This window comes from Diuraphis noxia, unplaced genomic scaffold, assembly GCF_037042655.1.
Source record: "Diuraphis noxia isolate RWA-SAM2 unplaced genomic scaffold, SU_Dnox_SAM2 contig0001, whole genome shotgun sequence".
Lineage (NCBI taxonomy): Eukaryota > Metazoa > Arthropoda > Insecta > Hemiptera > Aphididae > Diuraphis > Diuraphis noxia.
Genome location: NW_028301711.1, coordinates 16,697,098 through 16,721,716, shown reverse-complemented (window position 1 = coordinate 16,721,716; position 24,619 = coordinate 16,697,098). Strand labels below are relative to the sequence as shown.

The 24,619-nt window shown below is 26.2% G+C and overlaps 2 protein-coding genes across 4 annotated transcripts; both read left to right on the top strand.

Moving 5' to 3' along the window:
• Positions 1-6,942: 6,942 nt before the first annotated feature.
• Positions 6,943-10,283, top strand: LOC149059965 (uncharacterized). Of its 2 annotated transcripts, none has more exons than XM_089217435.1 (4): positions 6,943-7,203; positions 7,439-7,638; positions 7,833-8,012; positions 8,076-10,283. In XM_089217435.1, exons 2-4 carry the CDS (start codon positions 7,440-7,442, stop codon positions 9,578-9,580), a joined length of 1,884 nt encoding a protein of 627 aa, XP_089073561.1. In that variant the 5' UTR covers positions 6,943-7,203; position 7,439; the 3' UTR covers positions 9,581-10,283. The 2 variants fall into 2 exon arrangements, with proteins under 2 accessions (XP_089073561.1, XP_089073562.1); XM_089217436.1 differs by having other exon boundaries at positions 6,943-7,361.
• Positions 10,284-19,546: 9,263 nt separating this feature from the next.
• On the top strand, positions 19,547-22,887 carry LOC149059964 (uncharacterized). 2 transcript variants are annotated; one of them, XM_089217432.1, is made up of 4 exons: positions 19,547-19,807; positions 20,043-20,242; positions 20,437-20,616; positions 20,680-22,887. In XM_089217432.1, exons 2-4 carry the CDS (start codon positions 20,044-20,046, stop codon positions 22,182-22,184), a joined length of 1,884 nt encoding a protein of 627 aa, XP_089073558.1. In that variant the 5' UTR covers positions 19,547-19,807; position 20,043; the 3' UTR covers positions 22,185-22,887. The 2 variants fall into 2 exon arrangements, with proteins under 2 accessions (XP_089073558.1, XP_089073559.1); XM_089217433.1 differs by having other exon boundaries at positions 19,547-19,965.
• Positions 22,888-24,619: the final 1,732 nt, after the last annotated feature.

Sequence of the window (24,619 nt, the reverse complement as noted above, 5' to 3'; positions counted from 1 at the left end):
TCACATTTCCTAGCTCACGCGTGATAGCACGTTTTTATTTTCTAACATCACACACATTTTCGACTCACGTGTCATCACGCATTTGGTTTATTTGGAAAAATATATATAAAATATTAAAATTAAAATTTCATTTACCTAATTTAAATTAATTAATGTTAAAATGGATGAACTTTTAATCGAAAAAGTTCGTGAACATAAGGCTTTATATGACCATGGTTCCACCGATTATAGAAACCAACAAATAAGACAGAATGCATGGGAAGAAATCGGAAAGGAGCTTAAAATAACAGGTAATTAAATTATTATTTTTACTATTATTTTAGATTCTGAACAAAGAAAAAAATGTTTTGAATTTACTAATGAGTAAGATGTAACCTAACCTAATGAATAAGATGATTTGTTTTATTTGTAAAATAAAAATAGCAATACCATTTACTATGCTATTAGATTATTTTTATTTAGGAAAAATTCACAGTCCACTCATAAACGCGATAACCAAATAACTAAAATAGATATCTCGTACCTCCTAGTAGTTCAACTATTATGTGGTAATCGTTACTAATATTTGTATTTACTTTTTATATTAACAATATTAATAATAACAATAGGTTAGGACTATTTGGAACCGAAGTACCGCGAATTCTACACACAATTGTGTAGCCAAAAATAAAAATATCATAATATTAATTATATTAACAATATTAAACATATTAATTATAATAGCTATTATTTTAAACCAAAATAAATAAATTTCTTTTGTCTCATACACCGATCTCTAGCGTACTTTTCTTACACTGCCTTCAATTTTTATTGCAGAAACGTAATTTTTTCAGGTAACATAAAACCAGGCTCATTGAAAAAAACGATGTACTAAACATGCACATACACCGACTTCAATGGTCTAAATACAGTTATTTGTCGCTCCTGAAAAATTTCGTTTTTGTAACATACACCGATCTCCACGGGATTTTATAACATTTACTTTTCTAAGAAATTATGATTTTAATTTAATGTTTATAGCTATGTTTTTTTGCTTGTAAATATAAAAACAATTATTATTGAATAATGATGTGTGTTACTATTTTAATATTTATTACTAGCAGATAGTTTACAAAAATCTATATAATTTACAGAAACATGACATCATACTCGTACATTGAAAAAGAAATTAATGAAGTATTAAAACAACAGGCTGAAAATGAAAAATATGCTGAGAGAGAAGAGAAAAATTTAAAAAAAATAATGAATGAAATTAGTATTAAAATCAAAAAAGCAAACCTTAAGTCGACGAGAGAAAATGTATTTAAAAAAAAAAAGAAATTAAAGCTGATTATGATGAATCAAATTATATAGGTTATCAATGACAACAAAGTATTAACTGTCATTTATCATACCTATATGATTTATTAAATAATAATTAAGATATAGTATGGATATGATATGTTGTCAAACATTTCATGACATTTACTTTTCTAAGAAATTATGATTTTAATTTAATGTTTATAGCTATGTTATTTTGCTTGTAAAAATAAAAACAATTATTATTTAATGATGATGTGTGTTACTATTTTAATATTTTATTACTAGCAGATAGTTTGCAAAAATCTATATAATTTACAGAAACATGACATCATACATCGAAAAAGAAATTAATGAAGTATTGAGACAACAGGCTGAAAATGAAAAATATGCTGAGAGAGAAGAGAAAAATTTAAAAAAAATAATGAATGAAATTAGTATTAAAATCAAAAAAGCAAACCTTAAGTGGACGAGAGAAAATGTATTTAAAAAAAAAAAGAAATTAAAGCTGATTATGATGAATCAAATTATATAGGGTATCGATGTCAACAAAGTATTAACTGTCATTTATCATACCTATATGATTTATTAAATAATAATTAAGATATAGTATGGATATGATATGTTGTCAAACATTTCATGACATTTACTTTTCTAAGAAATTATGATTTTAATTTAATGTTTATGGCTATGTTTTTTTGCTTGTAAATATAAAAAACAATTATTATTGAATAATGATGTGTGTTACTATTTTAATATTTTATTTCTAGCAGATAGTTTGCAAAAATCTATATAATTTACATCACTCATTCAAAAAGAAATTAATGAAGTTTATAAGCAAATGGCTTTGAATGAAAAGCATGCAGAGTTAGATGAAAAAAAATTTAAAAAATTAATCTACAATATTAATATTAAAATCAGAAAAGCAAACCTAAAGTCAACGAGAGAAAATTTGTTAAAAAAAAAAGGAAATTAAAGCTGATTATGATGAATTGAATTATATTGGCTGTCGATGCCAACAAAGTATTCACATTTATCTTATTTATATAATATGTTAAACAATAATTAAGTTCTTTAATTTCTTTTTTATTTTCAAAAATTAGTTGCTTAGGTTTGTTACATATTGTAAAATTCTGATTTATATTAATAAAGTGAAGAAAAATTTAAAAAAATTAATGAATGAAATTAATATTAAAATCAAAAAAGCAAACCTTAAGTCGACGAGAGAAAATGTATTTAAAAAAAAAAAGAAATTAAAGCTGATTATGATGAATCAAATTATATAGGTTATCGATGTCAACAAAGTATTAACTGTCATTTATCATACCTATATGATTTATTAAATAATAATTAAGATATAGTATGGATATGATATGTTGTCAAACATTTCATGACATTTACTTTTCTAAGAAATTATGATTTTAATTTAATGTTTATAGCTATGTTTTTTTGCTTGTAAAAATAAAAACAATTATTATTTAATGATGATGTGTGTTACTATTTTAATATTTTATTACTAGCAGATAGTTTGCAAAAATCTATATAATTTACAGAAACATGACATCATACATCGAAAAAGAAATTAATGAAGTATTGAGACAACAGGCTGAAAATGAGAAATATGGTGAAAGAGAAGAGAAAAAATTTGAAAAAATGATTTACGATATTAATATTAAAATCAGAAAAGCAAACCTGAAGTCGACTAGGGAAAATTTATTAAAAAAAAAAAAGGAAATGAAAGCTGATTATGACGAATCAAATCATATAGGTTATCGATGTCAACAAAGTTGTATATCGCATTTATCATACCTATATGATTTATTAAATAATAATTAAGATATAGTATGGATATGATATGTTGTCAAACATTTATGCCCTGTGATCAAGACTTTGCCATGATAGAGAAAAGAAAAAAGAAGGTAGCTTCCATGGTCCCCTCAGATATAAAAGAGTTGATCCAAAGTTCTAAATTAAGCAATCCATTCGAAGTTGTCGACATTGAAGATGGAGATATTATCGATTTCAACGTAATGGCAAATCAATTTCTGAATACCACAAAAATGGGTATAAGTAACGTCACAGGGATTAAGGTCACAATGCAGTCATTGCTTAAAGGCTGTGTTTTTACTAAACTCACATACGGCAATATAGAGAACTGGCAAGAAATTAAAGTTGCCAAACGTAGCGTAAACTTTATGAATATCCCCGAAGATTTACCAAAAGTGAAGACTGGCCGCATCATAGATGAAAAAAAGGCAAACGACCTACTAAAGATGTTGGACTATTTGGAACCGAAGTACCGCGAATTCTACACACAATTGTGTAGCCAAAAATAAAAATATCATAATATTAATTATATTAACAATATTAAACATATTAATTATAATAGCTATTATTTTAAACCAAAATAAATAAATTTCTTTTGTCTCATACACCGATCTCTAGCGTACTTTTCTTACACTGCCTTCAATTTTTATTGCAGAAACGTAATTTTTTCAGGTAACATAAAACCAGGCTCATTGAAAAAAACGATGTACTAAACATGCACATACACCGACTTCAATGGTCTAAATACAGTTATTTGTCGCTCCTGAAAAATTTCGTTTTTGTAACATACACCGATCTCCACGGGATTTTATAACATTTACTTTTCTAAGAAATTATGATTTTAATTTAATGTTTATAGCTATGTTTTTTTGCTTGTAAATATAAAAACAATTATTATTGAATAATGATGTGTGTTACTATTTTAATATTTATTACTAGCAGATAGTTTACAAAAATCTATATAATTTACAGAAACATGACATCATACTCGTACATTGAAAAAGAAATTAATGAAGTATTAAAACAACAGGCTGAAAATGAAAAATATGCTGAGAGAGAAGAGAAAAATTTAAAAAAAATAATGAATGAAATTAGTATTAAAATCAAAAAAGCAAACCTTAAGTCGACGAGAGAAAATGTATTTAAAAAAAAAAAGAAATTAAAGCTGATTATGATGAATCAAATTATATAGGTTATCAATGACAACAAAGTATTAACTGTCATTTATCATACCTATATGATTTATTAAATAATAATTAAGATATAGTATGGATATGATATGTTGTCAAACATTTCATGACATTTACTTTTCTAAGAAATTATGATTTTAATTTAATGTTTATAGCTATGTTATTTTGCTTGTAAAAATAAAAACAATTATTATTTAATGATGATGTGTGTTACTATTTTAATATTTTATTACTAGCAGATAGTTTGCAAAAATCTATATAATTTACAGAAACATGACATCATACATCGAAAAAGAAATTAATGAAGTATTGAGACAACAGGCTGAAAATGAAAAATATGCTGAGAGAGAAGAGAAAAATTTAAAAAAAATAATGAATGAAATTAGTATTAAAATCAAAAAAGCAAACCTTAAGTGGACGAGAGAAAATGTATTTAAAAAAAAAAAGAAATTAAAGCTGATTATGATGAATCAAATTATATAGGGTATCGATGTCAACAAAGTATTAACTGTCATTTATCATACCTATATGATTTATTAAATAATAATTAAGATATAGTATGGATATGATATGTTGTCAAACATTTCATGACATTTACTTTTCTAAGAAATTATGATTTTAATTTAATGTTTATGGCTATGTTTTTTTGCTTGTAAATATAAAAAACAATTATTATTGAATAATGATGTGTGTTACTATTTTAATATTTTATTTCTAGCAGATAGTTTGCAAAAATCTATATAATTTACATCACTCATTCAAAAAGAAATTAATGAAGTTTATAAGCAAATGGCTGTGAATGAAAAGCATGCAGAGTTAGATGAAAAAAAATTTAAAAAATTAATCTACAATATTAATATTAAAATCAGAAAAGCAAACCTAAAGTCAACGAGAGAAAATTTGTTAAAAAAAAAAGGAAATTAAAGCTGATTATGATGAATTGAATTATATTGGCTGTCGATGCCAACAAAGTATTCACATTTATCTTATTTATATAATATGTTAAACAATAATTAAGTTCTTTAATTTCTTTTTTATTTTCAAAAATTAGTTGCTTAGGTTTGTTACATATTGTAAAATTCTGATTTATATTAATAAAGTGAAGAAAAATTTAAAAAAATTAATGAATGAAATTAATATTAAAATCAAAAAAGCAAACCTTAAGTCGACGAGAGAAAATGTATTTAAAAAAAAAAAGAAATTAAAGCTGATTATGATGAATCAAATTATATAGGTTATCGATGTCAACAAAGTATTAACTGTCATTTATCATACCTATATGATTTATTAAATAATAATTAAGATATAGTATGGATATGATATGTTGTCAAACATTTCATGACATTTACTTTTCTAAGAAATTATGATTTTAATTTAATGTTTATAGCTATGTTTTTTTGCTTGTAAAAATAAAAACAATTATTATTTAATGATGATGTGTGTTACTATTTTAATATTTTATTACTAGCAGATAGTTTGCAAAAATCTATATAATTTACAGAAACATGACATCATACATCGAAAAAGAAATTAATGAAGTATTGAGACAACAGGCTGAAAATGAGAAATATGGTGAAAGAGAAGAGAAAAAATTTGAAAAAATGATTTACGATATTAATATTAAAATCAGAAAAGCAAACCTGAAGTCGACTAGGGAAAATTTATTAAAAAAAAAAAAGGAAATGAAAGCTGATTATGACGAATCAAATCATATAGGTTATCGATGTCAACAAAGTTGTATATCGCATTTATCATACCTATATGATTTATTAAATAATAATTAAGATATAGTATGGATATGATATGTTGTCAAACATTTATGCCCTGTGATCAAGACTTTGCCATGATAGAGAAAAGAAAAAAGAAGGTAGCTTCCATGGTCCCCTCAGATATAAAAGAGTTGATCCAAAGTTCTAAATTAAGCAATCCATTCGAAGTTGTCGACATTGAAGATGGAGATATTATCGATTTCAACGTAATGGCAAATCAATTTCTGAATACCACAAAAATGGGTATAAGTAACGTCACAGGGATTAAGGTCACAATGCAGTCATTGCTTAAAGGCTGTGTTTTTACTAAACTCACATACGGCAATATAGAGAACTGGCAAGAAATTAAAGTTGCCAAACGTAGCGTAAACTTTATGAATATCCCCGAAGATTTACCAAAAGTGAAGACTGGCCGCATCATAGATGAAAAAAAGGCAAACGACCTACTAAAGATGTTGGACTATTTGGAACCGAAGTACCGCGAATTCTACACACAATTGTGTAGCCAAAAATAAAAATATCATAATATTAATTATATTAACAATATTAAACATATTAATTATAATAGCTATTATTTTAAACCAAAATAAATAAATTTCTTTTGTCTCATACACCGATCTCTAGCGTACTTTTCTTACACTGCCTTCAATTTTTATTGCAGAAACGTAATTTTTTCAGGTAACATAAAACCAGGCTCATTGAAAAAAACGATGTACTAAACATGCACATACACCGACTTCAATGGTCTAAATACAGTTATTTGTCGCTCCTGAAAAATTTCGTTTTTGTAACATACACCGATCTCCACGGGATTTTATAACATTTACTTTTCTAAGAAATTATGATTTTAATTTAATGTTTATAGCTAGGTGAAGACGGGGTATTACCGTATGCGGGGCAAAATCGTATAATCGGAATGTTATCAATAATTGTTATCATGGAGGTAAAATGAATACACTGATTTGAAACGTTTTGTTTGTTTATTTATTGAATATGATAGTGCACGTGTTTTGATATCACGTTTTCGAAATAAATACGTTTTATGTTATTACATTCAATTATTAATATATTATCAACATTTCAAATAGTGAATTTTTATATGTGAAAAAACTGTACAGGTACGTCTTATATATCATTCAATAGCTAATTAAGTGTAATATAAATTTGTAGTTTGAATACATTCATTAATTAATTTAATGTTTAATATGAAGCTCAATAACTTGTAATAGTCTTATGGGGCAAAATCGTATGGGGCAAAATCGTACGGTTATACACTGTACGGTTTTACTACATTGATAATTTGATAATTGCTATGGTTGAATTTAAACAATTTAATAGTTTTATTTTTATTAGAATGGTTCGTAATTACACAAGAAAAACAAACCGACAGTCTTGGTCTGAAGATAATATGAAACTCGCTATATTGGCTGTGTTAGAAGGTACAACCTATGATGCAGCGTCTGTTCGTCATGAAGTTCCTCGTTCAACACTACAGGACCGAGTAAATAAAGTAAAAGAAGGAAAATTAAATGTTCAACAGTGTGGATTAAAAGGTAAATTTCATAATTACACAATATTATGGTAATTAGATTGATAGTTTGATTATAAGAGATAAATTCTTATTAAGAAAACCATTTTTTTTTTTTCTAATATCAGATTATATTTGGTTATAATAGGGCGATTATTGAAAAATTGTCAATCATGTGTTGAAATAATTGTTTCTAATTAAAAATGCGATTTGTTATAGGTTTGGGACATTATCAAAAAGTATTTTCAATCGAACAAGAAAATGTTCTTGTACAATATTTAAAAGACATGGAAAGTCGTTTGTTCGGTTTAACACAAAATCATTTTAGAAAACTGGCCTTTGAACTTGCCGAAAGAAACAATATTGCTCATAATTTTAATAAAACAAATGGTTTAGCAGGTAAATTTAGCAATGATTATTTTAAAGTTTATTGTTATTTTATCTTTTAATTTTTTTATGCAGGTCAAGATTGGTTAAAAGGCTTTTTATTAAGACATCCAGAGTTGTCAGTACGAATCCTAGAACCAACTTCGGCTGTGAGAGCTATGGGGTTCAATCGACCAGTGGTGAATAGCTTTTATGATTTGTTAAAAAAAAGTTATGAGACTCATCACTTTAAGCCAGAACATATTTTTAATGTTGATGAAAGTGGATTGTCAAATGTAGCCAAAAGTAGAGCCAAAATAATTGCCCAAAAGGGACGAAGACAAGTTGGCAAACTGTCATCTGCTGAAAGAGGTCAAAATGTTACAGTGACCATTTGTTTTTCAGCATCGGGTTCTTATATTCCCCCATTATTAATATTTCCTAGAGTCAGATTAAATCCAGATTTTGAAGAAGAAGCACCACCTGGGTCATTGGTTGTTTGTCATCCATCAGGGTGGATGCAATCCGAAATATTTGTGCAGTGGCTTCATCATTTTATTAAGCATACACATCCCACTAAAGAAAATCCTATTTTATTGCTTTTAGATGGGCATGTCACTCATGTTAAAAACCTTGAAGTAATAGATGTAGCCCGCGAAAATAATATAGTAATTATTTGTTTTCCTCCCCATACAACTCACAAATTACAACCGTTAGATGTAAGCTTTATGGGTCCACTCAGTACATACTATAGCCAAGAGTTGGATTTGTGGTTGCTTAACCATCCAGGCCAAGTTGTTGGTCTTCGCCACATTTCTAAAATTTTTTGTGAAGCATATCTGAAAGCAGCAACTCCTAAAAATGCAATTTCTGGTTTTAGAAAAACTGGTATAGCTCCATTTAATTCAGACATATTTGATAATTCTGACTTTGCTCCAGCTGAAACTACTAATAATGTTGAAATGTCATTAGATACCCAAACACAACCTTGTTGTTCAGCTGATAATAATAGTGCTCTTGCATTACATTCTACTTCTCAACCTAGTTTCTCTGATAATACAATGAATACTGAGCACCCAGCAGATAATATTCAAAATGCATCTGTTTCAACTTTATTGACTCAAAATTTGGTAATGGAAACACCACATGCCACTTTTTCTTCAAATGAAAAACAGATTTTTACTGTATCTCCAGAAATTATTTTGCCAATACCAAAAGCTCAAAAAATTAACAGATCATCAAGAAGAAGAGGAAAGACAGCAATTATCACTGAAAGTCCATATAAAAAAGAACTCCAAGAAGCTAAAGCAAACGGAAAACCACTACCAAAAAAAAAACAAAAGAAAAATAATATTAAAAAAAGATTATTCACTTCTACAGATGAAGAAGAAATTCACCCCAAAAAGCTATGCGTTTCAACTGATGATGATGACAGTGCCGACGAAGAATGTATATACTGCAGTATGCCATACAAAGAAGACTCAAAGGGAGAGAAATGGGTTAAATGTATTAATTGCAGTAGATGGTGTCATGAACTTTGTGGAGGAGTCGATAACTGGAAGACCTACATTTGTGATCTTTGCATAAAAAAAAATAAATAAAACATTATTGTTTGAGGTAATTTTTATTTCTTATGAGAAAAAAGTTGTTGTTTTATTTTAATAATTACATATTGTTTAAAATATTTATGTGCTAAGCAGGCATAACGTTAAGTTTTGTTATTATTTTTTTTGAAACAGTTATATAAAAGTTATTTTGGTATAGTAATTTATATTTTTTATAAAAAAATAAGGTTTTGTTTTATTTTAATGATTATATTATGCTGTTTACTATGTTTATATTCTAGCTAGAACTGCCAAAAAACTTTATTGTTTTAAGTTTTGTTATTATTTTTTTTTGAAACAGTTATATAAAAGTTATTTTGGTATAGTAATTTATATTTTAAATTTTTTATAAAAAAACAAGGTTTTATTTTATTTTAATGATTATATTATACTATTTACTATGTTTATGTTCTAACTAGAACTGCCAAACAATTTTTTTGTATTAAGTTTTTTTGTTATTTTTATTAAAAAGTAATTTTTTTTGGCCATTTTTATTTCTTTTATTAAAAGAAGATTTTGTTTTATTTCAATAAATGTATAGGTACTTGGGTAAGTTGTATTTGTTGTACTACTGCCAACAGGAGTAGGTTTTATCATATATTATATTGTGTTGTTATTGTTTTTAATTTGTTAACACTTTGAAGAATTAAAAACAATGTTTAGGTACATTTTTGACTAATAAAGATGAAAATATACATGATTTACTACCTACTGCTTAATATTAGTTAAACTTTACAAGTTAATCAAATAAAAGTTCAATACCAATTAATAATTTAGGTACCTACCAATGAATATACCTAATGTACTAAGTTTTTGTATATTAATTATCTTCATACGATTTTGCCCCACAGTACATACGGTTTTACCCCGCACCTGGGGTAAATCCGTATTTTTCCAAAAAAAAGTAAAAGACAAATTAAGCACATTTTTTTTAAAAAAATTTAAAAAAGTTTCAAATAAAAATTATAGGCCATAAGTTTATCTATATTAACCAATTTAAAAAATTTAATTTCGTTAACAATTGCATGATTTACAAGCCATGAAAGCTTAACCGTACGGTACTGCCCCGCCTTCCCCTATGTTTTTTTGCTTGTAAATATAAAAACAATTATTATTGAATAATGATGTGTGTTACTATTTTAATATTTATTACTAGCAGATAGTTTACAAAAATCTATATAATTTACAGAAACATGACATCATACTCGTACATTGAAAAAGAAATTAATGAAGTATTAAAACAACAGGCTGAAAATGAAAAATATGCTGAGAGAGAAGAGAAAAATTTAAAAAAAATAATGAATGAAATTAGTATTAAAATCAAAAAAGCAAACCTTAAGTCGACGAGAGAAAATGTATTTAAAAAAAAAAAGAAATTAAAGCTGTTTATGATGAATCAAATTATATAGGTTATCGATGTCAACAAAGTATTAACTGTCATTTATCATACCTATATGATTTATTAAATAATAATTAAGATATAGTATGGATATGATATGTTGTCAAACATTTCATGACATTTACTTTTCTAAGAAATTATGATTTTAATTTAATGTTTATAGCTATGTTTTTTTGCTTGTAAAAATAAAAACAATTATTATTTAATGATGATGTGTGTTACTATTTTAATATTTTATTACTAGCAGATAGTTTGCAAAAATCTATATAATTTACAGAAACATGACATCATACATCGAAAAAGAAATTAATGAAGTATTGAGACAACAGGCTGAAAATGAGAAATATGGTGAAAGAGAAGAGAAAAAATTTGAAAAAATGATTTACGATATTAATATTAAAATCAGAAAAGCAAACCTGAAGTCGACTAGGGAAAATTTATTAAAAAAAAAAAAGGAAATGAAAGCTGATTATGACGAATCAAATCATATAGGTTATCGATGTCAACAAAGTTGTATATCGCATTTATCATACCTATATGATTTATTAAATAATAATTAAGATATAGTATGGATATGATATGTTGTCAAACATTTATGCCCTGTGATCAAGACTTTGCCATGATAGAGAAAAGAAAAAAGAAGGTAGCTTCCATGGTCCCCTCAGATATAAAAGAGTTGATCCAAAGTTCTAAATTAAGCAATCCATTCGAAGTTGTCGACATTGAAGATGGAGATATTATCGATTTCAACGTAATGGCAAATCAATTTCTGAATACCACAAAAATGGGTATAAGTAACGTCACAGGGATTAAGGTCACAATGCAGTCATTGCTTAAAGGCTGTGTTTTTACTAAACTCACATACGGCAATATAGAGAACTGGCAAGAAATTAAAGTTGCCAAACGTAGCGTAAACTTTATGAATATCCCCGAAGATTTACCAAAAGTGAAGACTGGCCGCATCATAGATGAAAAAAAGGCAAACGACCTACTAAAGATGTTGGACTATTTGGAACCGAAGTACCGCGAATTCTACACACAATTGTGTAGCCAAAAATAAAAATATCATAATATTAATTATATTAACAATATTAAACATATTAATTATAATAGCTATTATTTTAAACCAAAATAAATAAATTTCTTTTGTCTCATACACCGATCTCTAGCGTACTTTTCTTACACTGCCTTCAATTTTTATTGCAGAAACGTAATTTTTTCAGGTAACATAAAACCAGGCTCATTGAAAAAAACGATGTACTAAACATGCACATACACCGACTTCAATGGTCTAAATACAGTTATTTGTCGCTCCTGAAAAATTTCGTTTTTGTAACATACACCGATCTCCACGGGATTTTATAACATTTACTTTTCTAAGAAATTATGATTTTAATTTAATGTTTATAGCTATGTTTTTTTGCTTGTAAATATAAAAACAATTATTATTGAATAATGATGTGTGTTACTATTTTAATATTTATTACTAGCAGATAGTTTACAAAAATCTATATAATTTACAGAAACATGACATCATACTCGTACATTGAAAAAGAAATTAATGAAGTATTAAAACAACAGGCTGAAAATGAAAAATATGCTGAGAGAGAAGAGAAAAATTTAAAAAAAATAATGAATGAAATTAGTATTAAAATCAAAAAAGCAAACCTTAAGTCGACGAGAGAAAATGTATTTAAAAAAAAAAAGAAATTAAAGCTGATTATGATGAATCAAATTATATAGGTTATCAATGACAACAAAGTATTAACTGTCATTTATCATACCTATATGATTTATTAAATAATAATTAAGATATAGTATGGATATGATATGTTGTCAAACATTTCATGACATTTACTTTTCTAAGAAATTATGATTTTAATTTAATGTTTATAGCTATGTTTTTTTGCTTGTAAAAATAAAAACAATTATTATTTAATGATGATGTGTGTTACTATTTTAATATTTTATTACTAGCAGATAGTTTGCAAAAATCTATATAATTTACAGAAACATGACATCATACATCGAAAAAGAAATTAATGAAGTATTGAGACAACAGGCTGAAAATGAAAAATATGCTGAGAGAGAAGAGAAAAATTTAAAAAAAATAATGAATGAAATTAGTATTAAAATCAAAAAAGCAAACCTTAAGTGGACGAGAGAAAATGTATTTAAAAAAAAAAAGAAATTAAAGCTGATTATGATGAATCAAATTATATAGGGTATCGATGTCAACAAAGTATTAACTGTCATTTATCATACCTATATGATTTATTAAATAATAATTAAGATATAGTATGGATATGATATGTTGTCAAACATTTCATGACATTTACTTTTCTAAGAAATTATGATTTTAATTTAATGTTTATGGCTATGTTTTTTTGCTTGTAAATATAAAAAACAATTATTATTGAATAATGATGTGTGTTACTATTTTAATATTTTATTTCTAGCAGATAGTTTGCAAAAATCTATATAATTTACATCACTCATTCAAAAAGAAATTAATGAAGTTTATAAGCAAATGGCTGTGAATGAAAAGCATGCAGAGTTAGATGAAAAAAAATTTAAAAAATTAATCTACAATATTAATATTAAAATCAGAAAAGCAAACCTAAAGTCAACGAGAGAAAATTTGTTAAAAAAAAAAGGAAATTAAAGCTGATTATGATGAATTGAATTATATTGGTTGTCGATGCCAACAAAGTATTCACATTTATCTTATTTATATAATATGTTAAACAATAATTAAGTTCTTTAATTTCTTTTTTATTTTCAAAAATTAGTTGCTTAGGTTTGTTACATATTGTAAAATTCTGATTTATATTAATAAAGTGAAGAAAAATTTAAAAAAATTAATGAATGAAATTAATATTAAAATCAAAAAAGCAAACCTTAAGTCGACGAGAGAAAATGTATTTAAAAAAAAAAAGAAATTAAAGCTGATTATGATGAATCAAATTATATAGGTTATCGATGTCAACAAAGTATTAACTGTCATTTATCATACCTATATGATTTATTAAATAATAATTAAGATATAGTATGGATATGATATGTTGTCAAACATTTCATGACATTTACTTTTCTAAGAAATTATGATTTTAATTTAATGTTTATAGCTATGTTTTTTTGCTTGTAAAAATAAAAACAATTATTATTTAATGATGATGTGTGTTACTATTTTAATATTTTATTACTAGCAGATAGTTTGCAAAAATCTATATAATTTACAGAAACATGACATCATACATCGAAAAAGAAATTAATGAAGTATTGAGACAACAGGCTGAAAATGAAAAATATGCTGAGAGAGAAGAGAAAAATTTAAAAAAAATAATGAATGAAATTAGTATTAAAATCAAAAAAGCAAACCTTAAGTGGACGAGAGAAAATGTATTTAAAAAAAAAAAGAAATTAAAGCTGATTATGATGAATCAAATTATATAGGGTATCGATGTCAACAAAGTATTAACTGTCATTTATCATACCTATATGATTTATTAAATAATAATTAAGATATAGTATGGATATGATATGTTGTCAAACATTTCATGACATTTACTTTTCTAAGAAATTATGATTTTAATTTAATGTTTATGGCTATGTTTTTTTGCTTGTAAATATAAAAAACAATTATTATTGAATAATGATGTGTGTTACTATTTTAATATTTTATTTCTAGCAGATAGTTTGCAAAAATCTATATAATTTACATCACTCATTCAAAAAGAAATTAATGAAGTTTATAAGCAAATGGCTGTGAATGAAAAGCATGCAGAGTTAGATGAAAAAAAATTTAAAAAATTAATCTACAATATTAATATTAAAATCAGAAAAGCAAACCTAAAGTCAACGAGAGAAAATTTGTTAAAAAAAAAAGGAAATTAAAGCTGATTATGATGAATTGAATTATATTGGCTGTCGATGCCAACAAAGTATTCACATTTATCTTATTTATATAATATGTTAAACAATAATTAAGTTCTTTAATTTCTTTTTTATTTTCAAAAATTAGTTGCTTAGGTTTGTTACATATTGTAAAATTCTGATTTATATTAATAAAGTGAAGAAAAATTTAAAAAAATTAATGAATGAAATTAATATTAAAATCAAAAAAGCAAACCTTAAGTCGACGAGAGAAAATGTATTTAAAAAAAAAAAGAAATTAAAGCTGATTATGATGAATCAAATTATATAGGTTATCGATGTCAACAAAGTATTAACTGTCATTTATCATACCTATATGATTTATTAAATAATAATTAAGATATAGTATGGATATGATATGTTGTCAAACATTTCATGACATTTACTTTTCTAAGAAATTATGATTTTAATTTAATGTTTATAGCTATGTTTTTTTGCTTGTAAAAATAAAAACAATTATTATTTAATGATGATGTGTGTTACTATTTTAATATTTTATTACTAGCAGATAGTTTGCAAAAATCTATATAATTTACAGAAACATGACATCATACATCGAAAAAGAAATTAATGAAGTATTGAGACAACAGGCTGAAAATGAGAAATATGGTGAAAGAGAAGAGAAAAAATTTGAAAAAATGATTTACGATATTAATATTAAAATCAGAAAAGCAAACCTGAAGTCGACTAGGGAAAATTTATTAAAAAAAAAAAAGGAAATGAAAGCTGATTATGACGAATCAAATCATATAGGTTATCGATGTCAACAAAGTTGTATATCGCATTTATCATACCTATATGATTTATTAAATAATAATTAAGATATAGTATGGATATGATATGTTGTCAAACATTTATGCCCTGTGATCAAGACTTTGCCATGATAGAGAAAAGAAAAAAGAAGGTAGCTTCCATGGTCCCCTCAGATATAAAAGAGTTGATCCAAAGTTCTAAATTAAGCAATCCATTCGAAGTTGTCGACATTGAAGATGGAGATATTATCGATTTCAACGTAATGGCAAATCAATTTCTGAATACCACAAAAATGGGTATAAGTAACGTCACAGGGATTAAGGTCACAATGCAGTCATTGCTTAAAGGCTGTGTTTTTACTAAACTCACATACGGCAATATAGAGAACTGGCAAGAAATTAAAGTTGCCAAACGTAGCGTAAACTTTATGAATATCCCCGAAGATTTACCAAAAGTGAAGACTGGCCGCATCATAGATGAAAAAAAGGCAAACGACCTACTAAAGATGTTGGACTATTTGGAACCGAAGTACCGCGAATTCTACACACAATTGTGTAGCCAAAAATAAAAATATCATAATATTAATTATATTAACAATATTAAACATATTAATTATAATAGCTATTATTTTAAACCAAAATAAATAAATTTCTTTTGTCTCATACACCGATCTCTAGCGTACTTTTCTTACACTGCCTTCAATTTTTATTGCAGAAACGTAATTTTTTCAGGTAACATAAAACCAGGCTCATTGAAAAAAACGATGTACTAAACATGCACATACACCGACTTCAATGGTCTAAATACAGTTATTTGTCGCTCCTGAAAAATTTCGTTTTTGTAACATACACCGATCTCCACGGGATTTTATAACATTTACTTTTCTAAGAAATTATGATTTTAATTTAATGTTTATAGCTATGTTTTTTTGCTTGTAAATATAAAAACAATTATTATTGAATAATGATGTGTGTTACTATTTTAATATTTATTACTAGCAGATAGTTTACAAAAATCTATATAATTTACAGAAACATGACATCATACTCGTACATTGAAAAAGAAATTAATGAAGTATTAAAACAACAGGCTGAAAATGAAAAATATGCTGAGAGAGAAGAGAAAAATTTAAAAAAAATAATGAATGAAATTAGTATTAAAATCAAAAAAGCAAACCTTAAGTCGACGAGAGAAAATGTATTTAAAAAAAAAAAGAAATTAAAGCTGATTATGATGAATCAAATTATATAGGTTATCAATGACAACAAAGTATTAACTGTCATTTATCATACCTATATGATTTATTAAATAATAATTAAGATATAGTATGGATATGATATGTTGTCAAACATTTCATGACATTTACTTTTCTAAGAAATTATGATTTTAATTTAATGTTTATAGCTATGTTATTTTGCTTGTAAAAATAAAAACAATTATTATTTAATGATGATGTGTGTTACTATTTTAATATTTTATTACTAGCAGATAGTTTGCAAAAATCTATATAATTTACAGAAACATGACATCATACATCGAAAAAGAAATTAATGAAGTATTGAGACAACAGGCTGAAAATGAAAAATATGCTGAGAGAGAAGAGAAAAATTTAAAAAAAATAATGAATGAAATTAGTATTAAAATCAAAAAAGCAAACCTTAAGTGGACGAGAGAAAATGTATTTAAAAAAAAAAAGAAATTAAAGCTGATTATGATGAATCAAATTATATAGGGTATCGATGTCAACAAAGTATTAACTGTCATTTATCATACCTATATGATTTATTAAATAATAATTAAGATATAGTATGGATATGATATGTTGTCAAACATTTCATGACATTTACTTTTCTAAGAAATTATGATTTTAATTTAATGTTTATGGCTATGTTTTTTTGCTTGTAAATATAAAAAACAATTATTATTGAATAATGATGTGTGTTACTATTTTAATATTTTATTTCTAGCAGATAGTTTGCAAAAATCTATATAATTTACATCACTCATTCAAAAAGAAATTAATGAAGTTTATAAGCAAATGGCTGTGAATGAAAAGCATGCAGAGTTAGATGAAAAAAAATTTAAAAAATTAATCTACAATATTAATATTAAAATCAGAAAAGCAAACCTAAAGTCAACGAGAGAAAATTTGTTAAAAAAAAAAGGAAATTAAAGCTGATTATGATGAATTGAATTATATTGGCTGTCGATGCCAACAAAGTATTCACATTTATCTTATTTATATAATATGTTAAACAATAATTAAGTTCTTTAATTTCTTTTTTATTTTCAAAAATTAGTTGCTTAGGTTTGTTACATATTGTAAAATTCTGATTTATATTAATAAAGTGAAGAAAAATTTAAAAAAATTAATGAATGAAATTAATATTAAAATCAAAAAAGCAAACCTTAAGTCGACGAGAGAAAATGTATTTAAAAAAAAAAAGAAATTAAAGCTGATTATGATGAATCAAATTATATAGGTTATCGATGTCAACAAAGTATTAACTGTCATTTATCATACCTATATGATTTATTAAATAATAATTAAGATATAGTATGGATATGATATGTTGTCAAACATTTCATGACATTTACTTTTCTAAGAAATTATGATTTTAATTTAATGTTTATAGCTATGTTTTTTTGCTTGTAAAAATAAAAACAATTATTATTTAATGATGATGTGTGTTACTATTTTAATATTTTATTACTAGCAGATAGTTTGCAAAAATCTATATAATTTACAGAAACATGACATCATACATCGAAAAAGAAATTAATGAAGTATTGAGACAACAGGCTGAAAATGAGAAATATGGTGAAAGAGAAGAGAAAAAATTTGAAAAAATGATTTACGATATTAATATTAAAATCAGAAAAGCAAACCTGAAGTCGACTAGGGAAAATTTATTAAAAAAAAAAAAGGAAATGAAAGCTGATTATGACGAATCAAATCATATAGGTTATCGATGTCAACAAAGTTGTATATCGCATTTATCATACCTATATGATTTATTAAATAATAATTAAGATATAGTATGGATATGATATGTTGTCAAACATTTATGCCCTGTGATCAAGACTTTGCCATGATAGAGAAAAGAAAAAAGAAGGTAGCTTCCATGGTCCCCTCAGATATAAAAGAGTTGATCCAAAGTTCTAAATTAAGCAATCCATTCGAAGTTGTCGACATTGAAGATGGAGATATTATCGATTTCAACGTAATGGCAAATCAATTTCTGAATACCACAAAAATGGGTATAAGTAACGTCACAGGGATTAAGGTCACAATGCAGTCATTGCTTAAAGGCTGTGTTTTTACTAAACTCACATACGGCAATATAGAGAACTGGCAAGAAATTAAAGTTGCCAAACGTAGCGTAAACTTTATGAATATCCCCGAAGATTTACCAAAAGTGAAGACTGGCCGCATCATAGATGAAAAAAAGGCAAACGACCTACTAAAGATGTTGGACTATTTGGAACCGAAGTACCGCGAATTCTACACACAATTGTGTAGCCAAAAATAAAAATATCATAATATTAATTATATTAACAATATTAAACATATTAATTATAATAGCTATTATTTTAAACCAAAATAAATAAATTTCTTTTGTCTCATACACCGATCTCTAGCGTACTTTTCTTACACTGCCTTCAATTTTTATTGCAGAAACGTAATTTTTTCAGGTAACATAAAACCAGGCTCATTGAAAAAAACGATGTACTAAACATGCACATACACCGACTTCAATGGTCTAAATACAGTTATTTGTCGCTCCTGAAAAATTTCGTTTTTGTAACATACACCGATCTCCACGGGATTTTATAACATTTACTTTTCTAAGAAATTATGATTTTAATTTAATGTTTATAGCTAGGTGAAGACGGGGTATTACCGTATGCGGGGCAAAATCGTATAATCGGAATGTTATCAATAATTGTTATCATGGAGGTAAAATGAATACACTGATTTGAAACGTTTTGTTTGTTTATTTATTGAATATGATAGTGCACGTGTTTTGATATCACGTTTTCGAAATAAATACGTTTTATGTTATTACATTCAATTATTAATATATTATCAACATTTCAAATAGTGAATTTTTATATGTGAAAAAACTGTACAGGTACGTCTTATATATCATTCAATAGCTAATTAAGTGTAATATAAATTTGTAGTTTGAATACATTCATTAATTAATTTAATGTTTAATATGAAGCTCAATAACTTGTAATAGTCTTATGGGGCAAAATCGTATGGGGCAAAATCGTACGGTTATACACTGTACGGTTTTACTACATTGATAATTTGATAATTGCTATGGTTGAATTTAAACAATTTAATAGTTTTATTTTTATTAGAATGGTTCGTAATTACACAAGAAAAACAAACCGACAGTCTTGGTCTGAAGATAATATGAAACTCGCTATATTGGCTGTGTTAGAAGGTACAACCTATGATGCAGCGTCTGTTCGTCATGAAGTTCCTCGTTCAACACTACAGGACCGAGTAAATAAAGTAAAAGAAGGAAAATTAAATGTTCAACAGTGTGGATTAAAAGGTAAATTTCATAATTACACAATATTATGGTAATTAGATTGATAGTTTGATTATAAGAGATAAATTCTTATTAAGAAAACCATTTTTTTTTTTTCTAATATCAGATTATATTTGGTTATAATAGGGCGATTATTGAAAAATTGTCAATCATGTGTTGAAATAATTGTTTCTAATTAAAAATGCGATTTGTTATAGGTTTGGGACATTATCAAAAAGTATTTTCAATCGAACAAGAAAATGTTCTTGTACAATATTTAAAAGACATGGAAAGTCGTTTGTTCGGTTTAACACAAAATCATTTTAGAAAACTGGCCTTTGAACTTGCCGAAAGAAACAATATTGCTCATAATTTTAATAAAACAAATGGTTTAGCAGGTAAATTTAGCAATGATTATTTTAAAGTTTATTGTTATTTTATCTTTTAATTTTTTTATGCAGGTCAAGATTGGTTAAAAGGCTTTTTATTAAGACATCCAGAGTTGTCAGTACGAATCCTAGAACCAACTTCGGCTGTGAGAGCTATGGGGTTCAATCGACCAGTGGTGAATAGCTTTTATGATTTGTTAAAAAAAAGTTATGAGACTCATCACTTTAAGCCAGAACATATTTTTAATGTTGATGAAAGTGGATTGTCAAATGTAGCCAAAAGTAGAGCCAAAATAATTGCCCAAAAGGGACGAAGACAAGTTGGCAAACTGTCATCTGCTGAAAGAGGTCAAAATGTTACAGTGACCATTTGTTTTTCAGCATCGGGTTCTTATATTCCCCCATTATTAATATTTCCTAGAGTCAGATTAAATCCAGATTTTGAAGAAGAAGCACCACCTGGGTCATTGGTTGTTTGTCATCCATCAGGGTGGATGCAATCCGAAATATTTGTGCAGTGGCTTCATCATTTTATTAAGCATACACATCCCACTAAAGAAAATCCTATTTTATTGCTTTTAGATGGGCATGTCACTCATGTTAAAAACCTTGAAGTAATAGATGTAGCCCGCGAAAATAATATAGTAATTATTTGTTTTCCTCCCCATACAACTCACAAATTACAACCGTTAGATGTAAGCTTTATGGGTCCACTCAGTACATACTATAGCCAAGAGTTGGATTTGTGGTTGCTTAACCATCCAGGCCAAGTTGTTGGTCTTCGCCACATTTCTAAAATTTTTTGTGAAGCATATCTGAAAGCAGCAACTCCTAAAAATGCAATTTCTGGTTTTAGAAAAACTGGTATAGCTCCATTTAATTCAGACATATTTGATAATTCTGACTTTGCTCCAGCTGAAACTACTAATAATGTTGAAATGTCATTAGATACCCAAACACAACCTTGTTGTTCAGCTGATAATAATAGTGCTCTTGCATTACATTCTACTTCTCAACCTAGTTTCTCTGATAATACAATGAATACTGAGCACCCAGCAGATAATATTCAAAATGCATCTGTTTCAACTTTATTGACTCAAAATTTGGTAATGGAAACACCACATGCCACTTTTTCTTCAAATGAAAAACAGATTTTTACTGTATCTCCAGAAATTATTTTGCCAATACCAAAAGCTCAAAAAATTAACAGATCATCAAGAAGAAGAGGAAAGACAGCAATTATCACTGAAAGTCCATATAAAAAAGAACTCCAAGAAGCTAAAGCAAACGGAAAACCACTACCAAAAAAAAAACAAAAGAAAAATAATATTAAAAAAAGATTATTCACTTCTACAGATGAAGAAGAAATTCACCCCAAAAAGCTATGCGTTTCAACTGATGATGATGACAGTGCCGACGAAGAATGTATATACTGCAGTATGCCATACAAAGAAGACTCAAAGGGAGAGAAATGGGTTAAATGTATTAATTGCAGTAGATGGTGTCATGAACTTTGTGGAGGAGTCGATAACTGGAAGACCTACATTTGTGATCTTTGCATAAAAAAAAATAAATAAAACATTATTGTTTGAGGTAATTTTTATTTCTTATGAGAAAAAAGTTGTTGTTTTATTTTAATAATTACATATTGTTTAAAATATTTATGTGCTAAGCAGGCATAACGTTAAGTTTTGTTATTATTTTTTTTGAAACAGTTATATAAAAGTTATTTTGGTATAGTAATTTATATTTTTTATAAAAAAATAAGGTTTTGTTTTATTTTAATGATTATATTATGCTGTTTACTATGTTTATATTCTAGCTAGAACTGCCAAAAAACTTTATTGTTTTAAGTTTTGTTATTATTTTTTTTTGAAACAGTTATATAAAAGTTATTTTGGTATAGTAATTTATATTTTAAATTTTTTATAAAAAAACAAGGTTTTATTTTATTTTAATGATTATATTATACTATTTACTATGTTTATGTTCTAACTAGAACTGCCAAACAATTTTTTTGTATTAAGTTTTTTTGTTATTTTTATTAAAAAGTAATTTTTTTTGGCCATTTTTATTTCTTTTATTAAAAGAAGATTTTGTTTTATTTCAATAAATGTATAGGTACTTGGGTAAGTTGTATTTGTTGTACTACTGCCAACAGGAGTAGGTTTTATCATATATTATATTGTGTTGTTATTGTTTTTAATTTGTTAACACTTTGAAGAATTAAAAACAATGTTTAGGTACATTTTTGACTAATAAAGATGAAAATATACATGATTTACTACCTACTGCTTAATATTAGTTAAACTTTACAAGTTAATCAAATAAAAGTTCAATACCAATTAATAATTTAGGTACCTACCAATGAATATACCTAATGTACTAAGTTTTTGTATATTAATTATCTTCATACGATTTTGCCCCACAGTACATACGGTTTTACCCCGCACCTGGGGTAAATCCGTATTTTTCCAAAAAAAAGTAAAAGACAAATTAAGCACATTTTTTTTAAAAAAATTTAAAAAAGTTTCAAATAAAAATTATAGGCCATAAGTTTATCTATATTAACCAATTTAAAAAATTTAATTTCGTTAACAATTGCATGATTTACAAGCCATGAAAGCTTAACCGTACGGTACTGCCCCGCCTTCCCCTATGTTTTTTTGCTTGTAAATATAAAAACAATTATTATTGAATAATGATGTGTGTTACTATTTTAATATTTATTACTAGCAGATAGTTTACAAAAATCTATATAATTTACAGAAACATGACATCATACTCGTACATTGAAAAAGAAATTAATGAAGTATTAAAACAACAGGCTGAAAATGAAAAATATGCTGAGAGAGAAGAGAAAAATTTAAAAAAAATAATGAATGAAATTAGTATTAAAATCAAAAAAGCAAACCTTAAGTCGACGAGAGAAAATGTATTTAAAAAAAAAAAGAAATTAAAGCTGTTTATGATGAATCAAATTATATAGGTTATCGATGTCAACAAAGTATTAACTGTCATTTATCATACCTATATGATTTATTAAATAATAATTAAGATATAGTATGGATATGATATGTTGTCAAACATTTCATGACATTTACTTTTCTAAGAAATTATGATTTTAATTTAATGTTTATAGCTATGTTTTTTTGCTTGTAAAAATAAAAACAATTATTATTTAATGATGATGTGTGTTACTATTTTAATATTTTATTACTAGCAGATAGTTTGCAAAAATCTATATAATTTACAGAAACATGACATCATACATCGAAAAAGAAATTAATGAAGTATTGAGACAACAGGCTGAAAATGAGAAATATGGTGAAAGAGAAGAGAAAAAATTTGAAAAAATGATTTACGATATTAATATTAAAATCAGAAAAGCAAACCTGAAGTCGACTAGGGAAAATTTATTAAAAAAAAAAAAGGAAATGAAAGCTGATTATGACGAATCAAATCATATAGGTTATCGATGTCAACAAAGTTGTATATCGCATTTATCATACCTATATGATTTATTAAATAATAATTAAGATATAGTATGGATATGATATGTTGTCAAACATTTATGCCCTGTGATCAAGACTTTGCCATGATAGAGAAAAGAAAAAAGAAGGTAGCTTCCATGGTCCCCTCAGATATAAAAGAGTTGATCCAAAGTTCTAAATTAAGCAATCCATTCGAAGTTGTCGACATTGAAGATGGAGATATTATCGATTTCAACGTAATGGCAAATCAATTTCTGAATACCACAAAAATGGGTATAAGTAACGTCACAGGGATTAAGGTCACAATGCAGTCATTGCTTAAAGGCTGTGTTTTTACTAAACTCACATACGGCAATATAGAGAACTGGCAAGAAATTAAAGTTGCCAAACGTAGCGTAAACTTTATGAATATCCCCGAAGATTTACCAAAAGTGAAGACTGGCCGCATCATAGATGAAAAAAAGGCAAACGACCTACTAAAGATGTTGGACTATTTGGAACCGAAGTACCGCGAATTC

Coding starts and splice junctions, on each gene's coding strand:
- LOC149059964 (XM_089217432.1), top strand. CDS start 20,044: ATGGTTCGTAATTACACAAGAAAAACAAACCGACAGTCTTGGTCTGAA. Junction 20,243..20,436: donor TCAACAGTGTGGATTAAAAG/GTAAATTTCATA, acceptor GATTTGTTATAG/GTTTGGGACATTATCAAAAA. Junction 20,617..20,679: donor TAAAACAAATGGTTTAGCAG/GTAAATTTAGCA, acceptor TTTTTTATGCAG/GTCAAGATTGGTTAAAAGGC.
- LOC149059965 (XM_089217435.1), top strand. CDS start 7,440: ATGGTTCGTAATTACACAAGAAAAACAAACCGACAGTCTTGGTCTGAA. Junction 7,639..7,832: donor TCAACAGTGTGGATTAAAAG/GTAAATTTCATA, acceptor GATTTGTTATAG/GTTTGGGACATTATCAAAAA. Junction 8,013..8,075: donor TAAAACAAATGGTTTAGCAG/GTAAATTTAGCA, acceptor TTTTTTATGCAG/GTCAAGATTGGTTAAAAGGC.